The sequence below is a fragment of the Salmo salar genome, chromosome ssa04 (assembly GCF_905237065.1).
Source record: "Salmo salar chromosome ssa04, Ssal_v3.1, whole genome shotgun sequence".
NCBI lineage: Eukaryota > Metazoa > Chordata > Actinopteri > Salmoniformes > Salmonidae > Salmo > Salmo salar.
In genome coordinates this window covers 14,705,500-14,725,436 of record NC_059445.1, presented here as the reverse complement: position 1 = coordinate 14,725,436, position 19,937 = coordinate 14,705,500, and the positions used below count along the sequence as shown (strand labels likewise).

At 43.0% G+C, this 19,937-nt stretch overlaps 1 protein-coding gene across 1 annotated transcript in view; it reads right to left on the bottom strand.

The window, feature by feature from the left end:
• LOC106610227 (rho GTPase-activating protein 10) overlaps positions 1-19,937 on the bottom strand; it is a 64,653-nt gene that overhangs the window by 38,784 nt on the left and 5,932 nt on the right. Inside the window, exons 2-3 of the mRNA XM_014209443.2 lie at positions 2,310-2,405; positions 1,745-1,806 (exon numbers count right to left, since the gene is read on the bottom strand). Of these exons, the coding sequence (XP_014064918.1) occupies positions 1,745-1,806; positions 2,310-2,405 (158 nt within the window). The remainder of the gene's footprint in view (positions 1-1,744; positions 1,807-2,309; positions 2,406-19,937) is intronic.

Genomic DNA, 19,937 nt, shown 5'->3' with positions numbered 1-19,937 from the left:
CAGGGACCCATGATGAAATTCCATTCCCGCAATTCCACTAGTGTAAATCCACTTCACTTACTGTAGTTCAATAACCACAAGAGATTCTCAAAGTCAATGTGTCCTGTCATAGCTGACAATTATTTTTGCAAACATCATGGAATCTTAATTCGGAGCAGCTATTTAAGAGTTTTGGGGAAATGTGGACCCAAACTTTGCATCTGCACAGTTTCAGTAAATGTGTTTTTGTAAAATGTTCAGTGTAAATTGTTAAAAGTAGTTCTTGTGACTAGAGTTGTATGGTTTGTTAAAGTTTGAAATTTTAAGTGAAGAATCGGAGTCTCAGCGCAACTCCGTTACCGTGGAATTGCCCTGGGTTGATTCCAGGACATGTCTGGGCCTGCCTGCCCACCCCACAGTCCTCTGCTGTGGGCTGCGATGTTATCCCATACTGCTATGCGATGCTGGGGCTGAACCAGGCCCTGGTAGAGATGGTTACACGGCAACGATAGACACTATCTATAGCGCAAACAGTACATAACATGCATTGTAAACATTCAGAACATAACCCATTCTGATTGCAAGGGGTCAGGGAAGTAAAACAATAGTATGGAATGGTGTTTCAAAATGCCATACTGCATCTGTAGCTAGCTACCATATTTTAAGGGTTGCACACATTGCACCGAAGATGGCTCTCCCATTCGTCTAGCGATTGTTCAGCGCACTGTTGCGCGACTTGACATGTTTAAATATTTTTTTTAATTTTTTTTAAAGTTAGCACTAGGTTCGCAAGTACTCACGGCAGGCAAACACTATTGTTGTGTACGAGCTCTTAGAACAAGCCATAGGCTGCATTACAGGAGAATATAAATAACACTACATTATCTATGTTGCATGAGTCACCAAGAGACCACAACAATATATAGCCTAGCCCTTGATTAAAACATTGACTCAGCAACACCTACAGTACAGGTATGGAGGTATGGAGGAATAGGGACAATAGAGCCAGGAGCCTTGAGGGATAGTATTCTGTGAAACGGAGACGCCCATCTGCTGACACAAGAACACCGTGACTCAACGAGAGAGGCTGGGTTGGTTGCAAACTCCAGGGTTACCCTACGCTGCATCCCAAATAACACTATATTCCCCATGTAGTGCACTACTGTTGACCAGAGAAGGAATAGGGTGCCATTTAGGACAGACCCAGTCTTTTCTTCATGGGTAGAAAACACTAACAGGCTACATTTACAACATTCAGTCCAGCTGTAACTTCCTCTATACAGTATAGCAGATGTAACTGAACTTTAACATGTGTCACTGTAGTGTACCAGTATAGCACTACACATCACAGTGAGTGTTGAATGACTCCATTGACTCTGGTATGTCAAGTATTCTGAGGTTGTGTTTAATGGTTCTCTGTCCCACCACCTCCAGAGGAGTGGTGGGGATAGCACAGACAGTGACCCTTGGATAGGTGCAGTGAAGGTGGCTCTGCCTCCTCTCCTCTGGGTCATGTTCATTAGACACCAATCAGAAGAAAACAGACAGCAGGGACTACCCAGACTTGTCTAATTAGAAACATTTTATTTTCCAATAAGTTGCTCCGGTGTGCCCTAATGAACATGACCCTGGTGTTACAACAGAGGCATCGCTCAACCCTCCACCCACCGAGGAACTGTAATTTACTCACACACACAGAGCAGACTTTAGTTACAGAGGTATTTCCCCTGGCTTTTAAAGCAGGTCTCGACTAGTTACTGCTTACCATCAGCTCTCTTTGGTCTTCCAGGTTCTTAAGAAAGTTGGAGAACTCCTGCAAGGATTCATCTGCAAGACAGAGAAACACACACTTTAATAATAATAATAATAATGTTTACATACAGCTTCACTCATCTCATGTATATACTGTATTCTAGTCAATGCCACTCCAACATTGCTCGTCCTAATATTTAGCCATTTCTTAATTCCATTCTTTTAGATGTGTGTATTGTTTAGATAACTACTGCACTGTTGGAGCTAGGAACACAAGCATTGCGCTACACCTGACATCTGCTAAATATGTGTATGTGACCAATAACATTTGGCACACACCCCCACTCCCCCCAAACAGGCGGCGAGACGAGACAGAACAAACATAAGACCACACACAGAGAAAAAAAAGAGCGACATAAGTACTGATGTTTCCATCCCTCTAAAGAAGCCAAGGGTTTGGGAAATTACACATGCAAGCACTTCATTTGGTGGTAGAAACAGAACCAAAAACCAAGGTTTTCAGTCTGGTTACGCTGGCAGAACCACCCAGCTGTAGGTCGTAACAGCACCACACTCACCAATACACCTCTCATCGTCGGTCTTCGCGTCGCCGATGTACTCAAACTGGAATTCTCCCAGGGACTGGGCAAACTTGCGCTGGGCCAACACAAGCTCTGAAAACAAAAATAAAATCATTTAAAAAAAAAAAACAACCCTATGATTGATGTGATTTCGGATGTGACCTTCCCTTGACGACCATATTACGACATCAAACGCACTGTCACTTGTGTGTCCCATTTACAGGCTTGTATCAAAACTTTTTTTTATTTGTGGAGAGAGAGATAAATAGATAGATAGCTATCTTAATCACATTTGAGTTGGACCAAAGCACAAATACCTCAAGACTGAAATAAAAAAACAGAACAGTCATTTATTCAAGGCCTGGCTGACATGCAGGCAGTAAGGCACCTACTGTAACCTAGTGGTTAACCCACTCTGCATACATCCTGTTGCCTCTGCTGCCAGCAGACTGTAGCATCCTGTCCCTGTATAGGTTATAAAGAGACAATGCCTACTGGTCCATTGATGGTGACAGGTGTTTACATTTTAGCAATACATTAAACATACGACCCTATAGAAATTAGCCTTATAGGCCTGGTTTATCTATGGGGGTGTGGTGGGTATTGGCCCGAGGGTTAATAATGAGCCAAATGATTTACAAATATACATATTAGCCTACATAGGCTAACCTTTGCTCTTGACCTGCTTGTTGTGTAAGAAAACCGTAATAACATTTTAGGCTATGCGCTAGCCTTACCATGTTGTGAGGAGAAGATGGGGCTAAAACAACAACCACATTCGGATGTAGCCTAGCCTGACACCCACACGCTGCACCATAGTGAACTTTGGAGCGTTTGTTTTCCAGGCATGTTGAGCCTGCTCTGTTTTCTAAACAGTGTAGACAGATATTCCCAGCGGTGTGGATCTCGGACTGATGACAGTCCCATAAGGACAGCATGGGAGAATGTAGCAGGGTATTTTTAAGACTGGAGCTATGACTGGTATCCAGAGGAGCAGTATCATTAGCTTTGGGAGCTGGCTGGGGCTCTATGGGGAGGATCAGCTGGGAGTTTTGAATACAGGGGCTCTCAGATTCTCACTGACTGGGCTTGTTGACAATGGAGGTAGGAAGCCTGTGTTTTTATTTTAACAGTTATATTACCAGCAGGTTAACATTTTTTGTCATGACCCGGAAGCCAGCCGCAACTGACGACCGAAGCCAGCTTGCAGGCGCCCGGTTGGCTACAAGGAGTCGCTAGAGCGAACCCCAGGCTGTAGTGGCGCCTCAGCACAGCAATGCCTTCGACTGCTGCGCCAATCGGGAGGGCCCTTTACATACATTTTTACAATAGCAAATTTTGACTTTGCAGCTGGCCTAAGTGGAAATCACTTAGGACAAGACTCGACAATAAAAAAAAGTCAACCTGCATTTTACCATGAGTCTGCGTCTGCAGTATCTTCCGCACAACATCTAAAATGTGTGTGACAAAAGCGTACACTCAATACTGGGGCCTATGGATTAAGTTAACATCTACAAATGATGGAAAGTCAATCTTTGAACAGAAGTTGAGAGAACTGCCACATTAAACAAGTCGCAGCCTATCACCCTCATATCAACAGTCTGCTCCCCTGGCTTTCGCTAATATATTTTTACAAAATGTGGGCCATGTCAACCAATTCATCTATAGCAATAACCCTCCCAATTAAGCGACTTGCTAACACCCACGACCATCACGCCCCCCCCAAAAAAAATAAACATTGTCAACACATTGGCAACACAGTGCGTGCAGATAACGAGACCCAAAGCTTAATCATGTGACTTCTGCACAATGACTGGCATAAAGTGCCTAGCCCTAACCTCTGCCTGACTGATGCCAAGCCTGCATTTGTGTCATCAATCAATCCCCAAACTGCTCTAAGACCTGTGTGGACCTTAGACACAAGGAAATCAACGTAGGCTGGCTAACCCACTGTATGATTGGGCTTGTTCAACAAAACTGCTGACTGACCGACCTACAAATCTTGCATCATAACTAGCATACACTATATGTAGATCAGTCAGGCAGTCAATTTACCCACAATGCATCATGGATTTGATACTCTAACACGGCTACATTCTGAAACCCCACCTACTCAGTTGACTCGTCATGTGTAAATACATTTTTACACATTTGGAAACCATTTCTATATAGTGCGTTTGTTGTCCAAGTTATTACAGGAAACAGTTACATTCTGCTCTCTGCAGCAGCATTGTTTACGAGTGCTTGCTCTTTGAGTTAGGCCCGCTTTAAATAGCACCTGCAGGAAGCTAGCTTTTCCTTTTTTTACACTGGTAATGTAATGGTCGTTCTTAGAAAAGTCCAGCAGTGATGACGGCCCATTAAAATATGCAGAAAGTAAAGTACAAGCCAATGCACTCCTGTGCCGTTATCAAACCATGACAGGTTAGCAATAGGCCAGGGGTCTTCAACATTCTTGCCCATGGACCCCCTCCGGGCAAACCAGCGACCCCCATCACTCGTTAGCAAATATTTATTTTAAATCACGTCGTCTTACCAATATCAGGTGAATGATATGGCAAGAAGTAAAACATTTTAAAGTGAATAGATTTAGTAGTTAGATTCATTATAACTAGAAGAGTAAACTAACAGCCTAATAGCTAAAGGGTAACTCCAAACACATTTTTGCTAAGAGCTGCTGTTTAAACAAAGGTCAGCCATGTGTTGGCAAAAATGTATGTCCAATTTAGGAAAGCTTACCAGCAGCCAGTGGCACTTGCCACACTGGTAGCCTATTTGCGGGTGCTTATTCAAAGCCTGTGTCATACTCCAGCAAGTGTAATTGGCTCAATATTAGAAGTTGAGAAATAAAGTTGACATTAAGATATTCTCCTCTTTAGTACCACAGGTATATAATAAAACAAAAATAGTTGTTGCAAGCTATATTCATAAAAATATTGAAATAAATAAAATGCCACTAATATTAACAGAGCCCCTGCAGTACCCCCGGTTGAATAGGGACGCGCAAGTATAGTTTTCCTTCACAGAAAATAGCTTCATTTTCATCAGATGACAGATGTGCAAAGCTATTTGGCTGGCAGCCACAAGTGAATGAGCTTATAATGAAGAAGGTATTTTTTTAGTTAACCTCTGGGCTAGGGGGCAGTATTTTGACGTCCGGATGAAAAGCATGCCCAAAGTAAACTGCCTGTTACTCAGGCCCAGAAGCTAGGATATGTATATAATTAGTAGATTTGGATAGAAAACTCTAAAAAGTTTCTAAAACTGTTAAAAGAATGTCTGAGTATAACAGAACCGATTATGGCAGGCAAAACCCCAAAGACAAACCATCCCAAAAAAATAATTCAGCCTATCACTGTTTCCAATGGCTCCAAGATTGACATCTAGTGGAAGCCCTAGGATCTGCAGTCTTTAGAAAAAGTTACAGGCTTGTTTTTGGAAAAATGAGCTAGAATTTGTAGTTTTTCTAAGTGGCTCCCATTTTGGCTGTAGTGTTTTGATGCGTGGATGAGAGCGCGTTCTGTGTTTATCTCCGGTAAAGACAACTACTTTCCGTCTTAAATTTTATCGTTCATTTATGTACTAGGGTACCTGAGGTTTGATTATAAACGTTGGTTTGACTTGTTTGTAGAAGTTTATTGGTAACGTTTGGGATTCATTTTGTATGCGGGAAACTGGTGGATTATTGAATGAAGCGCGCCAGCTAAACTGAGTTTTGGGGGATATAAAGAAGGACATTATCAAACAAAAGGACAATTTGTGATGTAGCTGGGACCTTTGAGTGCCAACAGAAGATCTTCAAAAGGTAAGGCATTTATTTTATCGCCATTTCTGACTTTCGTGGCGCACCTGCCTGGTTGAAAAATGTTTTTCATGCTTTTGTATGCGGGGCGCTGTCCTCAGATAACCGCATGGTGTGCTTTCGCCATAAAGGTTAAGCTATGCATGGTCATATATTCTAATGTTTATCATAGAAAGAACGTAGCCAGCTACATTTCCTGATGTTTTGCTTAAAGTTCTTCCATTTTACCAGAGAAAATTAGGCTGGCTACGTCGAGAAAAGTAGCTACACATCAGTCAGAGCGCCATCTGCTGATAGAATGTCCGTTTGTGAATTCTTATCTGAGTGAAAAGTAGCACGAAATTAGTCTGATGCCAAGCAGAAATAGATTTTTTTATTTTTACCTTTACCTTTTTTTGTTTGTTTACAATGACAGCCTACCCCGGCCAAACCTTAACGACGCTGGGCCAATTGTGCGCTGCCCTATGGGACTCCCAATCACAGCCAGTTGTGATATAGCCTGGAATCGAACCAGGGTCTGTAGTGACGCTTCTAGCACTGAAACGCAGTGCCTTAGACCGCTGTGCCACTTGGGAACCCAATAAAAAGCATTTAACATACGAGTTTCCAAAATGCAGCAAGATACTTATGCGTTTTATAATTTTTTTCCTAGCATAAAACAGAATTCTTCATCAACGCGACCACTAAGTTTAACTTGCTGGTTAATCTTAGCAAGTGGCTCAATTAATAAGGTGACAGGGCATCATATTGTGTTAGCTTTCTGACATGTTTGAGAAGTCAAAGCCCTTTGGATGGATTATTTGTACAGCTACAAAAGCTGAAGAACACACGCACATCCAGGTACTTACCGCAGGTGCTGGAGTTGTAGGCAAACTCATGGAAAACAGAAAAGGACATCAGGAAGCACTGGTACATTGATACTGACCCACAATTGAAACCCATTTTTAAAATATGCCCCACATATGGTTTTTAAAAGACCCCCCAAAACGTGAGAGATAGTGGTTAAATCTGATTACCCACCAGAGAAAAAGGGGAACATTTTTGGACAAATTCCAGAGGTTAATAACAAATGTGGCCAATGAGCTCAATGCAGCTTCACGTACAAATGCAACTATTTTACTCACCCCCACACAGGACAAAGATTAAAGATCCTTGGTCTTTCTTACATAGGGAAAGCCCATAGAAGCCTTAAGACACGGATCAGTGTGCACCGCAGCAATATACAGACAGGTGAGAAAAAATTAAAATAAATCTGGTTCCTGCTCATTTTGTACAAGCTGGACATCCTATTAGTTCTCTGAGATACATTGAAATAGAAATGGTCAAGATGGGGAGGGGACATTGAGAGGAAACTTCTTCAAAGGGAATCTTTCTGGATCCACAGTACCGACACTGTCTCCTCATGGCCTTAACGAGCTTGACTTGAAACTTAAATATTGATCAAATTCCCTGTGTATCATCATATATTTCGATACATTGAATGTTAGTATTGCGAAACTTCTATACATATTTTTTTTACCTCCTGTTTCAGGAAGTGATGTCACTGAGTACTGCCCCTAATGGATGCCGATGAAGACCTAAGGGTCAAAACGTTGTTGTAAATTAATATTATTTGTACAGCTGCCACCATCTTGATTTCCTTGTGTTTTTTTCTCCTCTCCTGTCTTCTCAGCAGAGCAGGCAGGCCCGTTGGCCAAGCAACTCAAGATAGACACAATGTACACGTTGCTTGAGCCAGTACTGTTATTTAGACAAGCATGCTGCAAAACTTTGTTCACTTGCATAATGTGTATAGTTCACATTCGCTAGTAAAATGTTCAAACTCACCATCGTTGACTTTCCCCCAGAATTCAACCATGCTAAGAATTCTTTATTACACCATATTGGAGTGTATGAATGACATTTAAGATCAGATCTCATATGCTCCTCGATATAGAACAACCCTAATTTCCACTGAACATTTCACAAGAACAGCGCAGATGCAAAATTTGGTAACAGAATGACAGTGTGCCATCATTCTGTTACCAAACTTTGCATCAGCACTGTTCTTCAACTACATGTATGTTTTGAAAGAGTGTCAGTGGAAATTGACAAGTAATCCTTGTGCATAGAGTTGTACAGTTTGTTTAACTTTGCAATTACTGGTTTTTGTTTGACATACGTTTTAAGTGAAAAATCTGTCTCTGAAAAAAAAAAAAGCCCAATTCAAATCTCTACCTAGACTGACCTAATTAAAATCCTTAGAGACGTCTCAAGTTGAACCCAATCCATGCCTTGCTGTAACAGACACTTGAGTAGAGAAACATAATGGGATGGTTAGGCCTACTCATAAGCACCTAAACACTAGCCTGCTATGCCAAAGGTCCTCTAATTCCCTTACTGGTGGTGTTCATGCCAGTGTTTAACAACTGATGTGGGGTCAGGAGGAATGTGACAGACAGAGACATCCCAAAATACTGCCTCTATGATGGAGTAATAATCAGTCACAGCCCATCTTGGGGTGGGTGACTACAACTAGGCTAAATTACACAGGGAGGGGGAGAAGACCACCTCTCACACAAACACATGATTGCATGTAAGCCGCAGCAGTGTGCTTCCTTCCTCAGACAGGCTGGCTGAGACAAGGCTCAACGAGAGCTCTGACCACAGATTTTTGCAGCCTTGTACCTGACTACTAAAAACACACCAGGGCACAGGTTGAGCATCTGTTGCAGACAAAACCCACCAACTAAGACACTTGAAGTAGTTCAACACTTTGAGAGGATGAAATCTCAAAAGTTATAATTCGTTAAGTTAAAATAACAATAAGCTAAATAACAAAATCAGCTGCTGAACCTATACGCCATAAGCCAAAGGATTGGGCATTACTGCAGTAAAGTTAAAGCTCATGTTATTGCTCCGTCATGTCAGTTGTGGCGATCTGGAGGCTCCTTGTACGTCTCCTGTACACGGTGAACATCACCTTCTAGCAAACTAATATGATCATCCAGTAGACTGGTAGTCCCAGTGATGTACATATGAACTGTGGTAGTAAAGTATGGGTTAATAGCCTCGATGCAGTGTTGTCAAAAGAGAGGTATGGCCAGGCCAGCAAGTCAGACAGGTCATTATTTTGTTAGCAAACATACCCTGCTGAACATAGCAATTATCTTTCTATCGACTGTGGAACTCCGGAGTGAGACCAAACCACTTAGAGTGATCCAGACCTCAATCTGGCCAGTCCTTCCTCTCGCAGACTCTCATTGAGCCAAATTACCACCTAGTAAATCAGGTTCCCACTGCTTAGTTTGACCAGCTTTCATCTTCAGTCACTCCCAGCTCCCACCGAGGGCATTCCATCCAGATAGCAACAGGTTAGTTAGGCTAGACCAGTCTGCAAGTACCACAGCGGGCATCAGTGCTGTGGCTGTCTGTTGCACAGGCTGATCCAGATTCACAACAAGCAACAGAGACAGCGTTGGTCTCAGCCCAAGGGATATACGAAGAGATATTCTACCTAACAGAGCCACCGTGTCTCATTACCTTTTGACATATGCAATAGACACCTCATTAACATGGTATTGCGACAGTATCCGTTTTGTGTTACCACTATTATGTTCTTCGGGGTACTTTAGCTCCGGTTGGCTAGCTCAACTGGCTTAGGCTAAATGTCAACGCCATGGTGATGCGGTTTTAAACCAGCGCTTCATTTGTGCAACCTAAAGCAAATCAACCACTAGGACACCCTATGTGTAGCCTACCATCTATACGCGGCAGCTCTTACCAGATAACAGGCCTAGGGGTAAACAGTGGCAGAGTCCATCTCCAACAAATCTGAAGGTTTCCCTCTATTGTGTAAAAACAACTAGATGCATTCTGGATACAGTTGAACCTTTCCTCCACAACACGTTTAACTAATTTTTTATAAACATGCCACCCTGAGTTAGTGTAGGCTGTGGAGACATTATCTGGAGCGAAGTCAGGGTGCCATTTTGTTACAGCAGTGTCACATCAGCAGTGAGAAATGACTTAAATTCATTCAACACTGAATCAGGCCTTTATTGACGTCATTGGGAGAAAAATCTGAATTTCTGGTTGGGAAGAGAGCTCATGGTTATGACAGAACAGGCTAACGTAATATGATGCCCAAGCATTGAAGACATTCCTTTAAACTTAGCCTTCAGTGTCAGAGCGGCAGAAAGAAGACAAACTAACAGAATCCATGGTTTGGTGGTGGAAGACAGCCGTTGGCCATTATAGGCTATTGGCTAATGTGATATGACATTCCAAACAAGTGTATGCTTCCCCATGCAAGCATTCCTTTAAAAAAAAAGGTCCAAAGGACAGCCGTAAAGAAATGATGCATTCTTTAACAGATAAGAGAGGAGTGCCTTGAAGTACTCAGCTGAGCGGAGGAAGACACTGGAGGGAGTTAGACATGAGCCAAGTGGAGCCACACTGAATTCTAGATATGATATCGATCAAGTTATACTATCATGACAAAGTATATTAGGGCACAAAGGAAGGGCGTAGTGTGGATGGATGTACTTCAGATGTCCCTGTGCTTAAAAAAATGGCCACTTGGTCATCCAACTGGTTTCTCACACTTCTTTCTGACCTGTTCCTTTCCATTCCATGTGGACTGTTCAATGAAAGTGCCGTTTCCTCTCCGCTCTTTCTCTGGTGAGGGTTCAAGGACACGGTACACAGTTTACAGTAAGAGAACGCAGATGGGAGGGTGATGTCAACCGAACTGTTGAATTCCGATGACATTGGCTTGAATAGCCCCATGTGTGGTGTGTCCTCACCTTGACTCCCTCCCATTGATTCCTACTCTGGTTACAGCTACACTGGTGTCACTGACTGAATCATTCCCTTTCCCTCCCAGAAGGGTGGGTACTAGCAGAGACAGGAAGAAAGCGGCTAGCTCAACCATTACATAACACCCTTCACCCTAGCATTCTTACATCATTTGTAATACTTGAAATGGTGGAAAAACAAACCTGGCAACTGCATGTTTGGTGGTATCACGGGGTGTATAACTGCAAGACAATTGGACGGAGCAGCTGCAGGCACACGTCAATGAGATATCATCAGGGGAGCAACAACAAATGAGACAGGCAAGAGGTCTGTATTTATTCGATCCCAGAGATCACGGTTATCCTACAGTGACAGAACAAATACCAAAACACCCGAACTTCCGCCAAAGGCCTAAAGAAAAGACATCTTGTTCCTGGACCTAGCCATGCTGCCTTTTAAAAGGCGAGGCGTTTCAGTAAAACTAGCAAACCATTTCAGTTAACTGGGAACTGTCGACTTCACGCCCCACCACTTGTCCATGTAAAAACCAGAGACCCTGCTAGGCTGTGTGAGTCATGATGCCACGACCTTGCATTAAGCTGATATCGTGAGCCAAGTTCTCCAACAGGAAAAACATGAAGGGGCCAAGCGATGTGACAAACACTTGTTGCCGTGTGTGTGTCTATTAAGCCGGGGCGAGGGGACAATGGAGTGCTACAGCTCTGGGAGTGTATTGCGTCACCACCTAGCCAGGGTTCTCTTTGGTTACATTAAAACATGGAGGAGCTCTCGTCTACAGTACAGCAGGACTGACCCATCAGCATCCAGGCTGGAGCGAAAGACAACTGAAGTACAAATGGTGGGACATTTTAAATGTTTGTTGCTGGCCTCGGTCCTGGTCAGATACAGCCTAGTCTAGAAGAGCAAAGCCCGGGTACTCTTTAAAGGCTGCGCTGTTCAAATCTAGGCGTAGTCGTCAAGAGGACACAGAAATGGCCCTACACTTTATAAGGACTAGACCCGACTCTACAAAGTGGAAGAGATAAGCTAGAGTAGAGCCTCTTTGAACCTAAGTGCTGTGGAATGTGACAAAGTGCTATGGATACATGTTTGTGTTCACAGAGCTGGGCAGTATACCGCATTTAACGATCTACCAGTATTGATGCACGGACCGTTTTGAGTTTTTACTTTACCTTCTATAAAACGGTGTTTGAATGCCAGTTCAGGTCCGGACACAAACACCCCATAAAGTCCCATAGTGAATTCAATGAAGCCATGACAAGCTACAAGCTAGGAGGACTAATATGCGTTTTGACGCATCACTTGAAGGTTTCCTGGATTGCTAATGTGACTCACTCCATGCACAGCTGTTCTGAAGGAGGAGTGGCAAACATAAGCAGCCTAGTGAAACTGGGGAGGGTGGTGGCGGCAAAGCTGAAAAATAGCTCAGTGCATCTTAAGTGTTGAAGTGACCGCACATGAGACTATAGCAGGGCGGGTGAATCATTAATAAAATTTGCCTCACAGACAGATGTATTCATGATATTTTTCTCCGCAAAGCTGCATTTCCTGAGATGGTATTCCCAAGTAGGCTAGCGTTTGGATACTGTAATGGTTGGCCCACTGTGTAGCTGCAGCCTAATCAAATTACTGTACTTTCTAAACTCTACCAACTGAAAAATAACTATCCACTAGTCTAGTCCTTGTAGTAGGCAGAGTAAAGCCTAACTCCTTTACCCTTTTGGGAAGAAAGTATCAAAACAATAGCAACCAGAACAGTCAACAAACAAATCTTACTCCACTGATACAATAAAGTACCTGTTTGGATCAGAAGTTTCTGTAGAAGAGTCATTGACATTTAGTGGTATATTATCAACAAAGTGCACGCTGTGTTCATTGTGAGCACTTTGTTATGATTACTACAGAGGGGTATAATACAAACAGGATCAAGAAGTTAGCCAGCTTATCTGATGTGCCACTTAGGTCAGCCGTCATCAACAGGCAGAGCGAGAGAGTTGCTTGGCCCAGGGCCTCACGGGCCAATGAACTGTTTACGCGGCCATGCCTTTCCCAATCCTTCCTGTTCCACTCGCCCATCTTTCCAGTCAGAATCCACACTCCGCTCTACTCCGTTCCACTCACAGGCACAACCATTTTCCTCTCTGGAGGCCACCCTCATTCACCCTCCCTCTAGTTTGTTCAGTTTTATTTTTTTTTCCTCCAGTCAATCTTCCATGGTATTACCCTTCATGACAACAGCAGCATTAGCTCATTTCTACCCTCAGGGTTCTTTATCAAAACATGTCAAAAAATAATATATATTTTAAAAATAAATGTATTATACATTTTACAAACACACTAAAACACCCAAGTCATTCAGATATATAATATATATCTATATCTCTCATATATATATATACTGCTCAAAAAAAAAAAAGGGAACACTTAAACAACACATCCTAGATCTGAATGAAAGAAATAATCTTATTAAATACTTTTTTCTTTACATAGTTCAATGTGCTGACAACAAAATCACACAAAAATAATCAATGGAAATCCAATTTATCAACCCATGGAGGTCTGGATTTGGAGTCACACTCAAAATTAAAGTGGAAAACCACACTACAGGCTGATCCAACTTTGATGTAATGTCCTTAAAACAAGTCAAAATGAGGCTCAGTAGTGTGTGTGGCCTCCACGTGCCTGTATGACCTCCCTACAACACCTGGGCATGCTCCTGATGAGGTGGCGGATGGTCTCCTGAGGGATCTCCTCCCAGACCTGGACTAAAGCATCCGCCAACTCCTGGACAGTCTGTGGTGCAACGTGGCGTTGTTGGATGGAGCGAGACATGATGTCCCAGATGTGCTCAATTGGATTCAGGTCTGGGGAACGGGCGGGCCAGTCCATAGCATCAATGCCTTCCTCTTGCAGGAACTGCTGACACACTCCAGCCACATGAGGTCTAGCATTGTCTTGCATTAGGAGGAACCCAGTGCCAACCGCACCAGCATATGGTCTCACAAGGGGTCTGAGGATCTCATCTCGGTACCTAATGGCAGTCAGGCTACCTCTGGCGAGCACATGGAGGGCTGTGCGGCCCCCCCAAAGAAATGCCACCCCACACCATGACTGACCCACCGCCAAACCGGTCATGCTGGAGGATGTTGCAGGCAGCAGAACGTTCTCCACGGTGTCTCCAGACTCTGTCACATCTGTCATGTGCTCAGTGTGAACCTGCTTTCATCTGTGAAGAGCACAGGGCGCCAGTGGCGAATTTGCCAATCTTGGTGTTCTCTGGCAAATGCCAAACGTCCTGCACGGTGTTGGGCTGTAAGCACAACCCCCACCTGTGGACGTCGGGCCCTCATACCACCCTCATGGAGTCTGTTTCTGACCGTTTGAGCAGACACATGCACATTTGTGGCCTGCTGGAGGTCATTTTGCAGGGCTCTGCCAGTGCTTCTCCTGCTCCTCCTTGCACAAAGGCGGAGGTAGCGGTCCTGCTGCTGGGTTGTTGCCCTCCTACGGCCTCCTCCACGTCTCCTGATGTACTGGCCTGTCTCCTGGTAGCGCCTCCATGCTCTGGACACTACGCTGACAGACACCGCAAACCTTCTTGCCACAGCTCGCATTGATGTGCCATCCTCGATAAGCTGCACTATCTGAGCCACTTGTGTGGGTTGTAGACTCCGTCTCATGCTACCACTAGAGTGAAAGCACCGCCAGCATTCAAAAGTGACCAAAACATCAGCCAGGAAGCATAGGAACTGAGAAGTGGTCTGTGGTCCCCACCTGCAGAACCACTCCTTTATTGGGGGTGTCTTGCTAATTGCCTATAATTTCCACCTGTTGTCTATTCCATTTGCACAACATGTGAAATGTATTGTCAATCAGTGTTGCTTCCTAAGTGGACAGTTTGATTTCACAGAAGTGTGATTGACTTGGAGTTACATTGTGTTGTTTAAGTGTTCCCTTTATTTTTTTGAGCAGTATATATATATATCAAATTTATTCTAAGAAATTCCAGGAGCTCCTTGGGAGTTACTTTTGTCTCCCAGCCCCTGTACTTCCAATAATAGACAACTACGACAGGATCTTAATCTGAGAACTCTAGCTTGCACTCTGACTGGTCAAACTAGTTGCATAGGCTGAGTGCAATTTCCCTGTCCTTGTGTCCACATTTCTAGACCTTGGCTTTTTCTTTTTTTTTTTTAAATGGGAGAGGCTTGAAGCGGATATGGCCCATCTGGTTTTACCTTGAAGTAACCTTCAGAGTCAGGCATTTGAAACACTGGTTTTAATCAATTCATAAAAAGGTACATGAGTTCAGAGCCACCCAAGGGAAGGAGGGTGGAGCCTTCAGCTAACTGAAACACCTGCACCATAAAAGGGACTCCTGAGTGTCATGACCATGATCAAACCCAGGTAATATACGCTGGTATCAGTTTCATAAAAGAACCTCGAGTTTTGTTTAGAATGGCACTAGATGGATGGAAAAAGATCCTCCTGCATGACCTCACGTCTGTGTTAATGCAATTTTAATGAAATATTGTGATGTGGCTCTTTGGCAGAATCAGTAATATGATTATAGGGGAGCGAGCCTGAGCAGCTTGCCAGACCGAATCATGTCCGTACACTCGCTCTGGCCTGCCTGCCAACACCCAGCAAAAGCTGAAAAACCTCTTGGCATGTTTATCTTTACAGGGAAAATGTGGGGGAAGGAAAAGACAAAACATCTTAATTTGTGAGTGGTCATCAGTTGACCAGAGGAAGTCAAGCTGTTGCCATGGTGGACTGAACATAGCCCGCCCGTCACGTCAGCACAAACTGATTGCCTGGTTTAGTTGCACATGACAGCTTGGTACTTCCTTTCTCAATGTCCTCATCTAAAAAACAAAATAAAAAAAGTGAGGAATATGAGGTAGGGCAGGGCCATATGGGCGTAAAAATCATATCTTGATCATTTCTAACTAATGGGCAATTCATGATATACACCATGTTAGGCCTGCCCAACCCTCTTCCTGGAGAGCTACCGTCCTGTGGGTTCAGTCCAACCCAAATTTAACACACCTGATTCTACTAAATAGCTGCTCAACAAGACCTTTACAAGCTGAATCAGATATGCTAAATTAGGGTTGGACTGAACCTACAGGACAGTAGATCTCCACGAAGAGGGTTGGGCAGCCCTGCACTAAGTGTACAAAACATTAGGAACACCTTCCTAATATTGAGTTGTACCCCCTTTTGCCCTTGGGACAGCCTCAAAATGCATTCCACAAGGATGCTTGCCCATGTTGACGCCAATGCTTCCCACAGTTGTCTCAAGTTGGCCAGATGTCCTTTGGGTGGTGGACCATTGACACACCCGGGAAACTATTGAGCATGAAAAACCCAGCAGCGTTGTAGTTCTTGACGCACTCAAACCGGTGCACCTGGCACCTACTACCATACCCCTTTCAAAGGCACTTAAATATTTTGGTCTTGCCCATTCACCCGCTGAATGGCACACATACACAAGCCATGTCTCAAGGCTTAAAAATCTTTATTTAAAACAGTTCTCCTCCCGTTCATTTACACTGATTGAAGTGGATTTAACAAGTGACGTCAATAAAGGGATCATAGCTTCACCTGGTCAGTCTCTTTTCCATGATATTTTCAAAGTTATGGGCGATTCACAATATATATTTTTTATGTTCTCTAAATAAGCTTTGTTGCACAATTAATGCCCAATGCACCGCATTTCAAACAGCCTGGGATAATCTATGCATTTAGGGTTTGTTAAATTATACCTAGGCTAAATATAAGCCCGCAACCCTAAGACCCACTAATAATTACATTATTTTATAAAAAATAGTTTAAAGTGCTTTTTGCAATAATCACTGCTCTGGTTTAAGTTTTATCTATGAAAATGTCCTTTGTTACTAAATTTACCAGAACCATGCACGACTTCTGGTAGCAGCCATTATAGAATATGAACACGTCTCAAACACTCTCAAGCATGAGCCCACCTGCTAGTGCAGGGGTAGGCAACCCTGTTCCTGGAGCGCCACGGGTACTGACAGATTTTGTTCCAACTAGGCACCACCTGACCTGAGGAGGAAAAAGTACTCAATTGTCATAGTTGAGTAAAAGTACAAAGTAAAAGCTATACATCAAATGTATAGCTTTTGATGCACAACTTCCTTTATAACTTTATTTTTACAGCCAGGGGCACACTCCAACACAAATGCTTCCTTTGTAAATGATGTTTAAATGAGTCCACCAGATTAGAGGAAGTAAGGATGACCAGAGACGTTCTCTTGATAAGTGTGTGAATTGGACCTTTTTCCTGTCCTTCTAAGCATTCAAAATGTAACTAGTACTTGTGTGTCTGGGAAAATTTGTGTAAAAAGTGCATCACTCTCTTTAGGAATGTAGTCAAAAATATAAATAGTAAATACCCCAAAAACAACTTTAGTACTTAAAACAATTTTTACTTAAGTACTTTACACCACCTGACCAAATTGACCAGTTCAGTGATTGTCTAAATTCAACCCACCCATCTTCAGGGTTAGTTCAATCAAAAACATGAAGTGTCTGCAGCACTCCAGGACTAGGGTTGCCTACCCCTGTGCTAGTGAGTAGCCAGCTAATCTTTATATTTAAAGTCTTGCCAACTTGGATCTATTTGCTTGCTAACAAGGTATAACAGTAGAACTGTTATGAATACGCCCTCCTAACATAGCCTGTTCACTTTGTTTAGTGTGGCCTACCTGGATAAGAAGATGCTCATTTCTCTGAATGAGAACGAGTTTCCAATGCCTTATATAATGTGTATTTCTATGCTCACTGCACATCTAGAACACATAAGTCTGTCTAAAATGCTGCTAGCTGTACCGCAATGCTGCATGCAACAAACTGAGCATCATTTTCCAAAATCATGTTCATTGACAGTAGTGTCTGCTCTGTTCGACATTTTAGGAGTTGAGACATAAAAAGGGCATTGTTAAAGGTTAAGTTCTCCTCCTTTACAGTAAAATAATGTCTTGTGTTTCAGTTTCCATATGACTGATTATGTTGGACCAAATCTGAAATGCAAATAGAGTTGAAACTGCTTGTTGTCAGAGAAGAAGAATATACTCTCGTTGTTGTGTGGCAGGGGAGGTGCTTGGTGTCTGAGTGTGAGTGGGAAGGTGCACAGTGCACACAGCAGTGAAGGAGACGAGACCAAAAAGACAAACCCCATAAAAATTAAAACAAAACCTGGATTCTTGCCATACAGGCATTTGGAACATTGCACTAAAACATTAGATATATCACCCAGCCCTAATAGAAGATGCTATTATGAGAAATCAAGACAGTTTTAGTGGGTAATACTACTCACAAGACAAAGCTCCCATGGAGATTTCAGGATGTTCTTTGAAAAGCAGACATTCTCAATTATGACCAATGAGAGAGACTAAACCCTAACATAATGAAGGGTACATTTTTTTATTTTTTTTTAGTTACTGACATGTTGAGTTGGGGTTGGGTAACAGGGGGTACGGAGCGGGCAGACTTCCTATGGAGGAAACCACTCTTTGAACAGGAGCACATCCTTTGGCCTGTCCCTCCTCTAGTGGGTACTTCCATGTCACAGGCTAGCTCCTTGGCCAAAGGCCCTGTTTGCACATTTCCTTCCCCCCCCAAAAAAAAATCTAAGACTTTCCGTTGCGGGACATCCCCTCAGGCGTAGGACTGAAAAGGGTGGCCCAGGGCCAAAACTGGACCAGAGTAACTTGGGATTTTGGAACTTGAGCAAGACCTAGGGAATTCCACTTGAAGATCCTACAGCAGTGACTGGCCCAAGAGAGCGCAACATTCCTCATCCCTAGTCCCTACCTTATTCAAACTTCAGCCTTCATCTAGCCTGGTTTCAGATCTGTTTGTGCTGTAAAGGCAACTCCTACAGATCTGGGACCAGGCTACAGTTCATCACTCAACACATGATATTTATACAGGCAGTGACACCAAATCTCTGGATGTTTACCGAAGATTAGCGTAATGCTGAATCTGCCATTTGACAAAATATATTTTAATGTTGCCATGAAGCCGATGGGAGGCTCACATGCCGTGAGGATTATATGCCATATTAGAGAGCCCGAGTCAATTCCTCCGGTCAACAACATGGTCTGATATCAATGGTGATAAATTACAATCTCACTGAATCCCAGCCAAGCCTCTTTTCTTATCAACCACAAAAGCAAAGAGGCTAAAGGCAGATAAAACAAAGTCAAACAAGTACAGCCAATTGCTGAGACATTTTACTCTGATCTCAGACTGTAGGTAGGTTTCCACTGACCATGGTATATTCGACGAAAGCAATGTCGCCATTTTTTTTAAAACTAAAAACGGCAGATATGAGAACTTATTAATGCGCAATTTGCCTAAATGGGTAATGGAAACACTTCAACCACTGCATTCATTTGAAAATTGGTTCTCGCGAGAGAAAAAAAATAGTTAAGGTGTGATGTCATTACGTCCAGCTGTTTTAAATCGACATAAGATAGTTAAATGGAATCTCACCCTAGCAGACAATTGTCACATCTATTTTCTATGCAAACTTCCTAAATGTCAGCAACAAACAAAAAGTAAATGGAAACTGGACAAGTTAATGGAAACATAGCTAGTGTGGGACTACAGATGGGTTAGCTGACAACGTCATAAAAACGATGCACACGCTTCAATGGGGCAGAAGTTTGAGTTGTTGCGATTCTGGATGGCCAGATAGCAGTTTCTCGTCATTGTTGGTAGCTATTTGGTGAATTGTGACTCATTTCAGCTAGAGGTCGACCGATTAATCGGAGTGGCCAATTTCAAGTTTTCATAACAATCGGTATTTTTTGCCACCGATTTGCCGATTAAAAAAAATAAATTTTTTACACCTTTATTTAACTAGGCAAGTCAGATTAAGAACACATTCTTATTTTCAATGACGGCCTAGGAACGGGGGTTAACGGCCTTGTTCAGGGGGGATTCGGGGATTCGTTTTTGTAAGCTTCTGGTTACTAGTCCAACGCTCT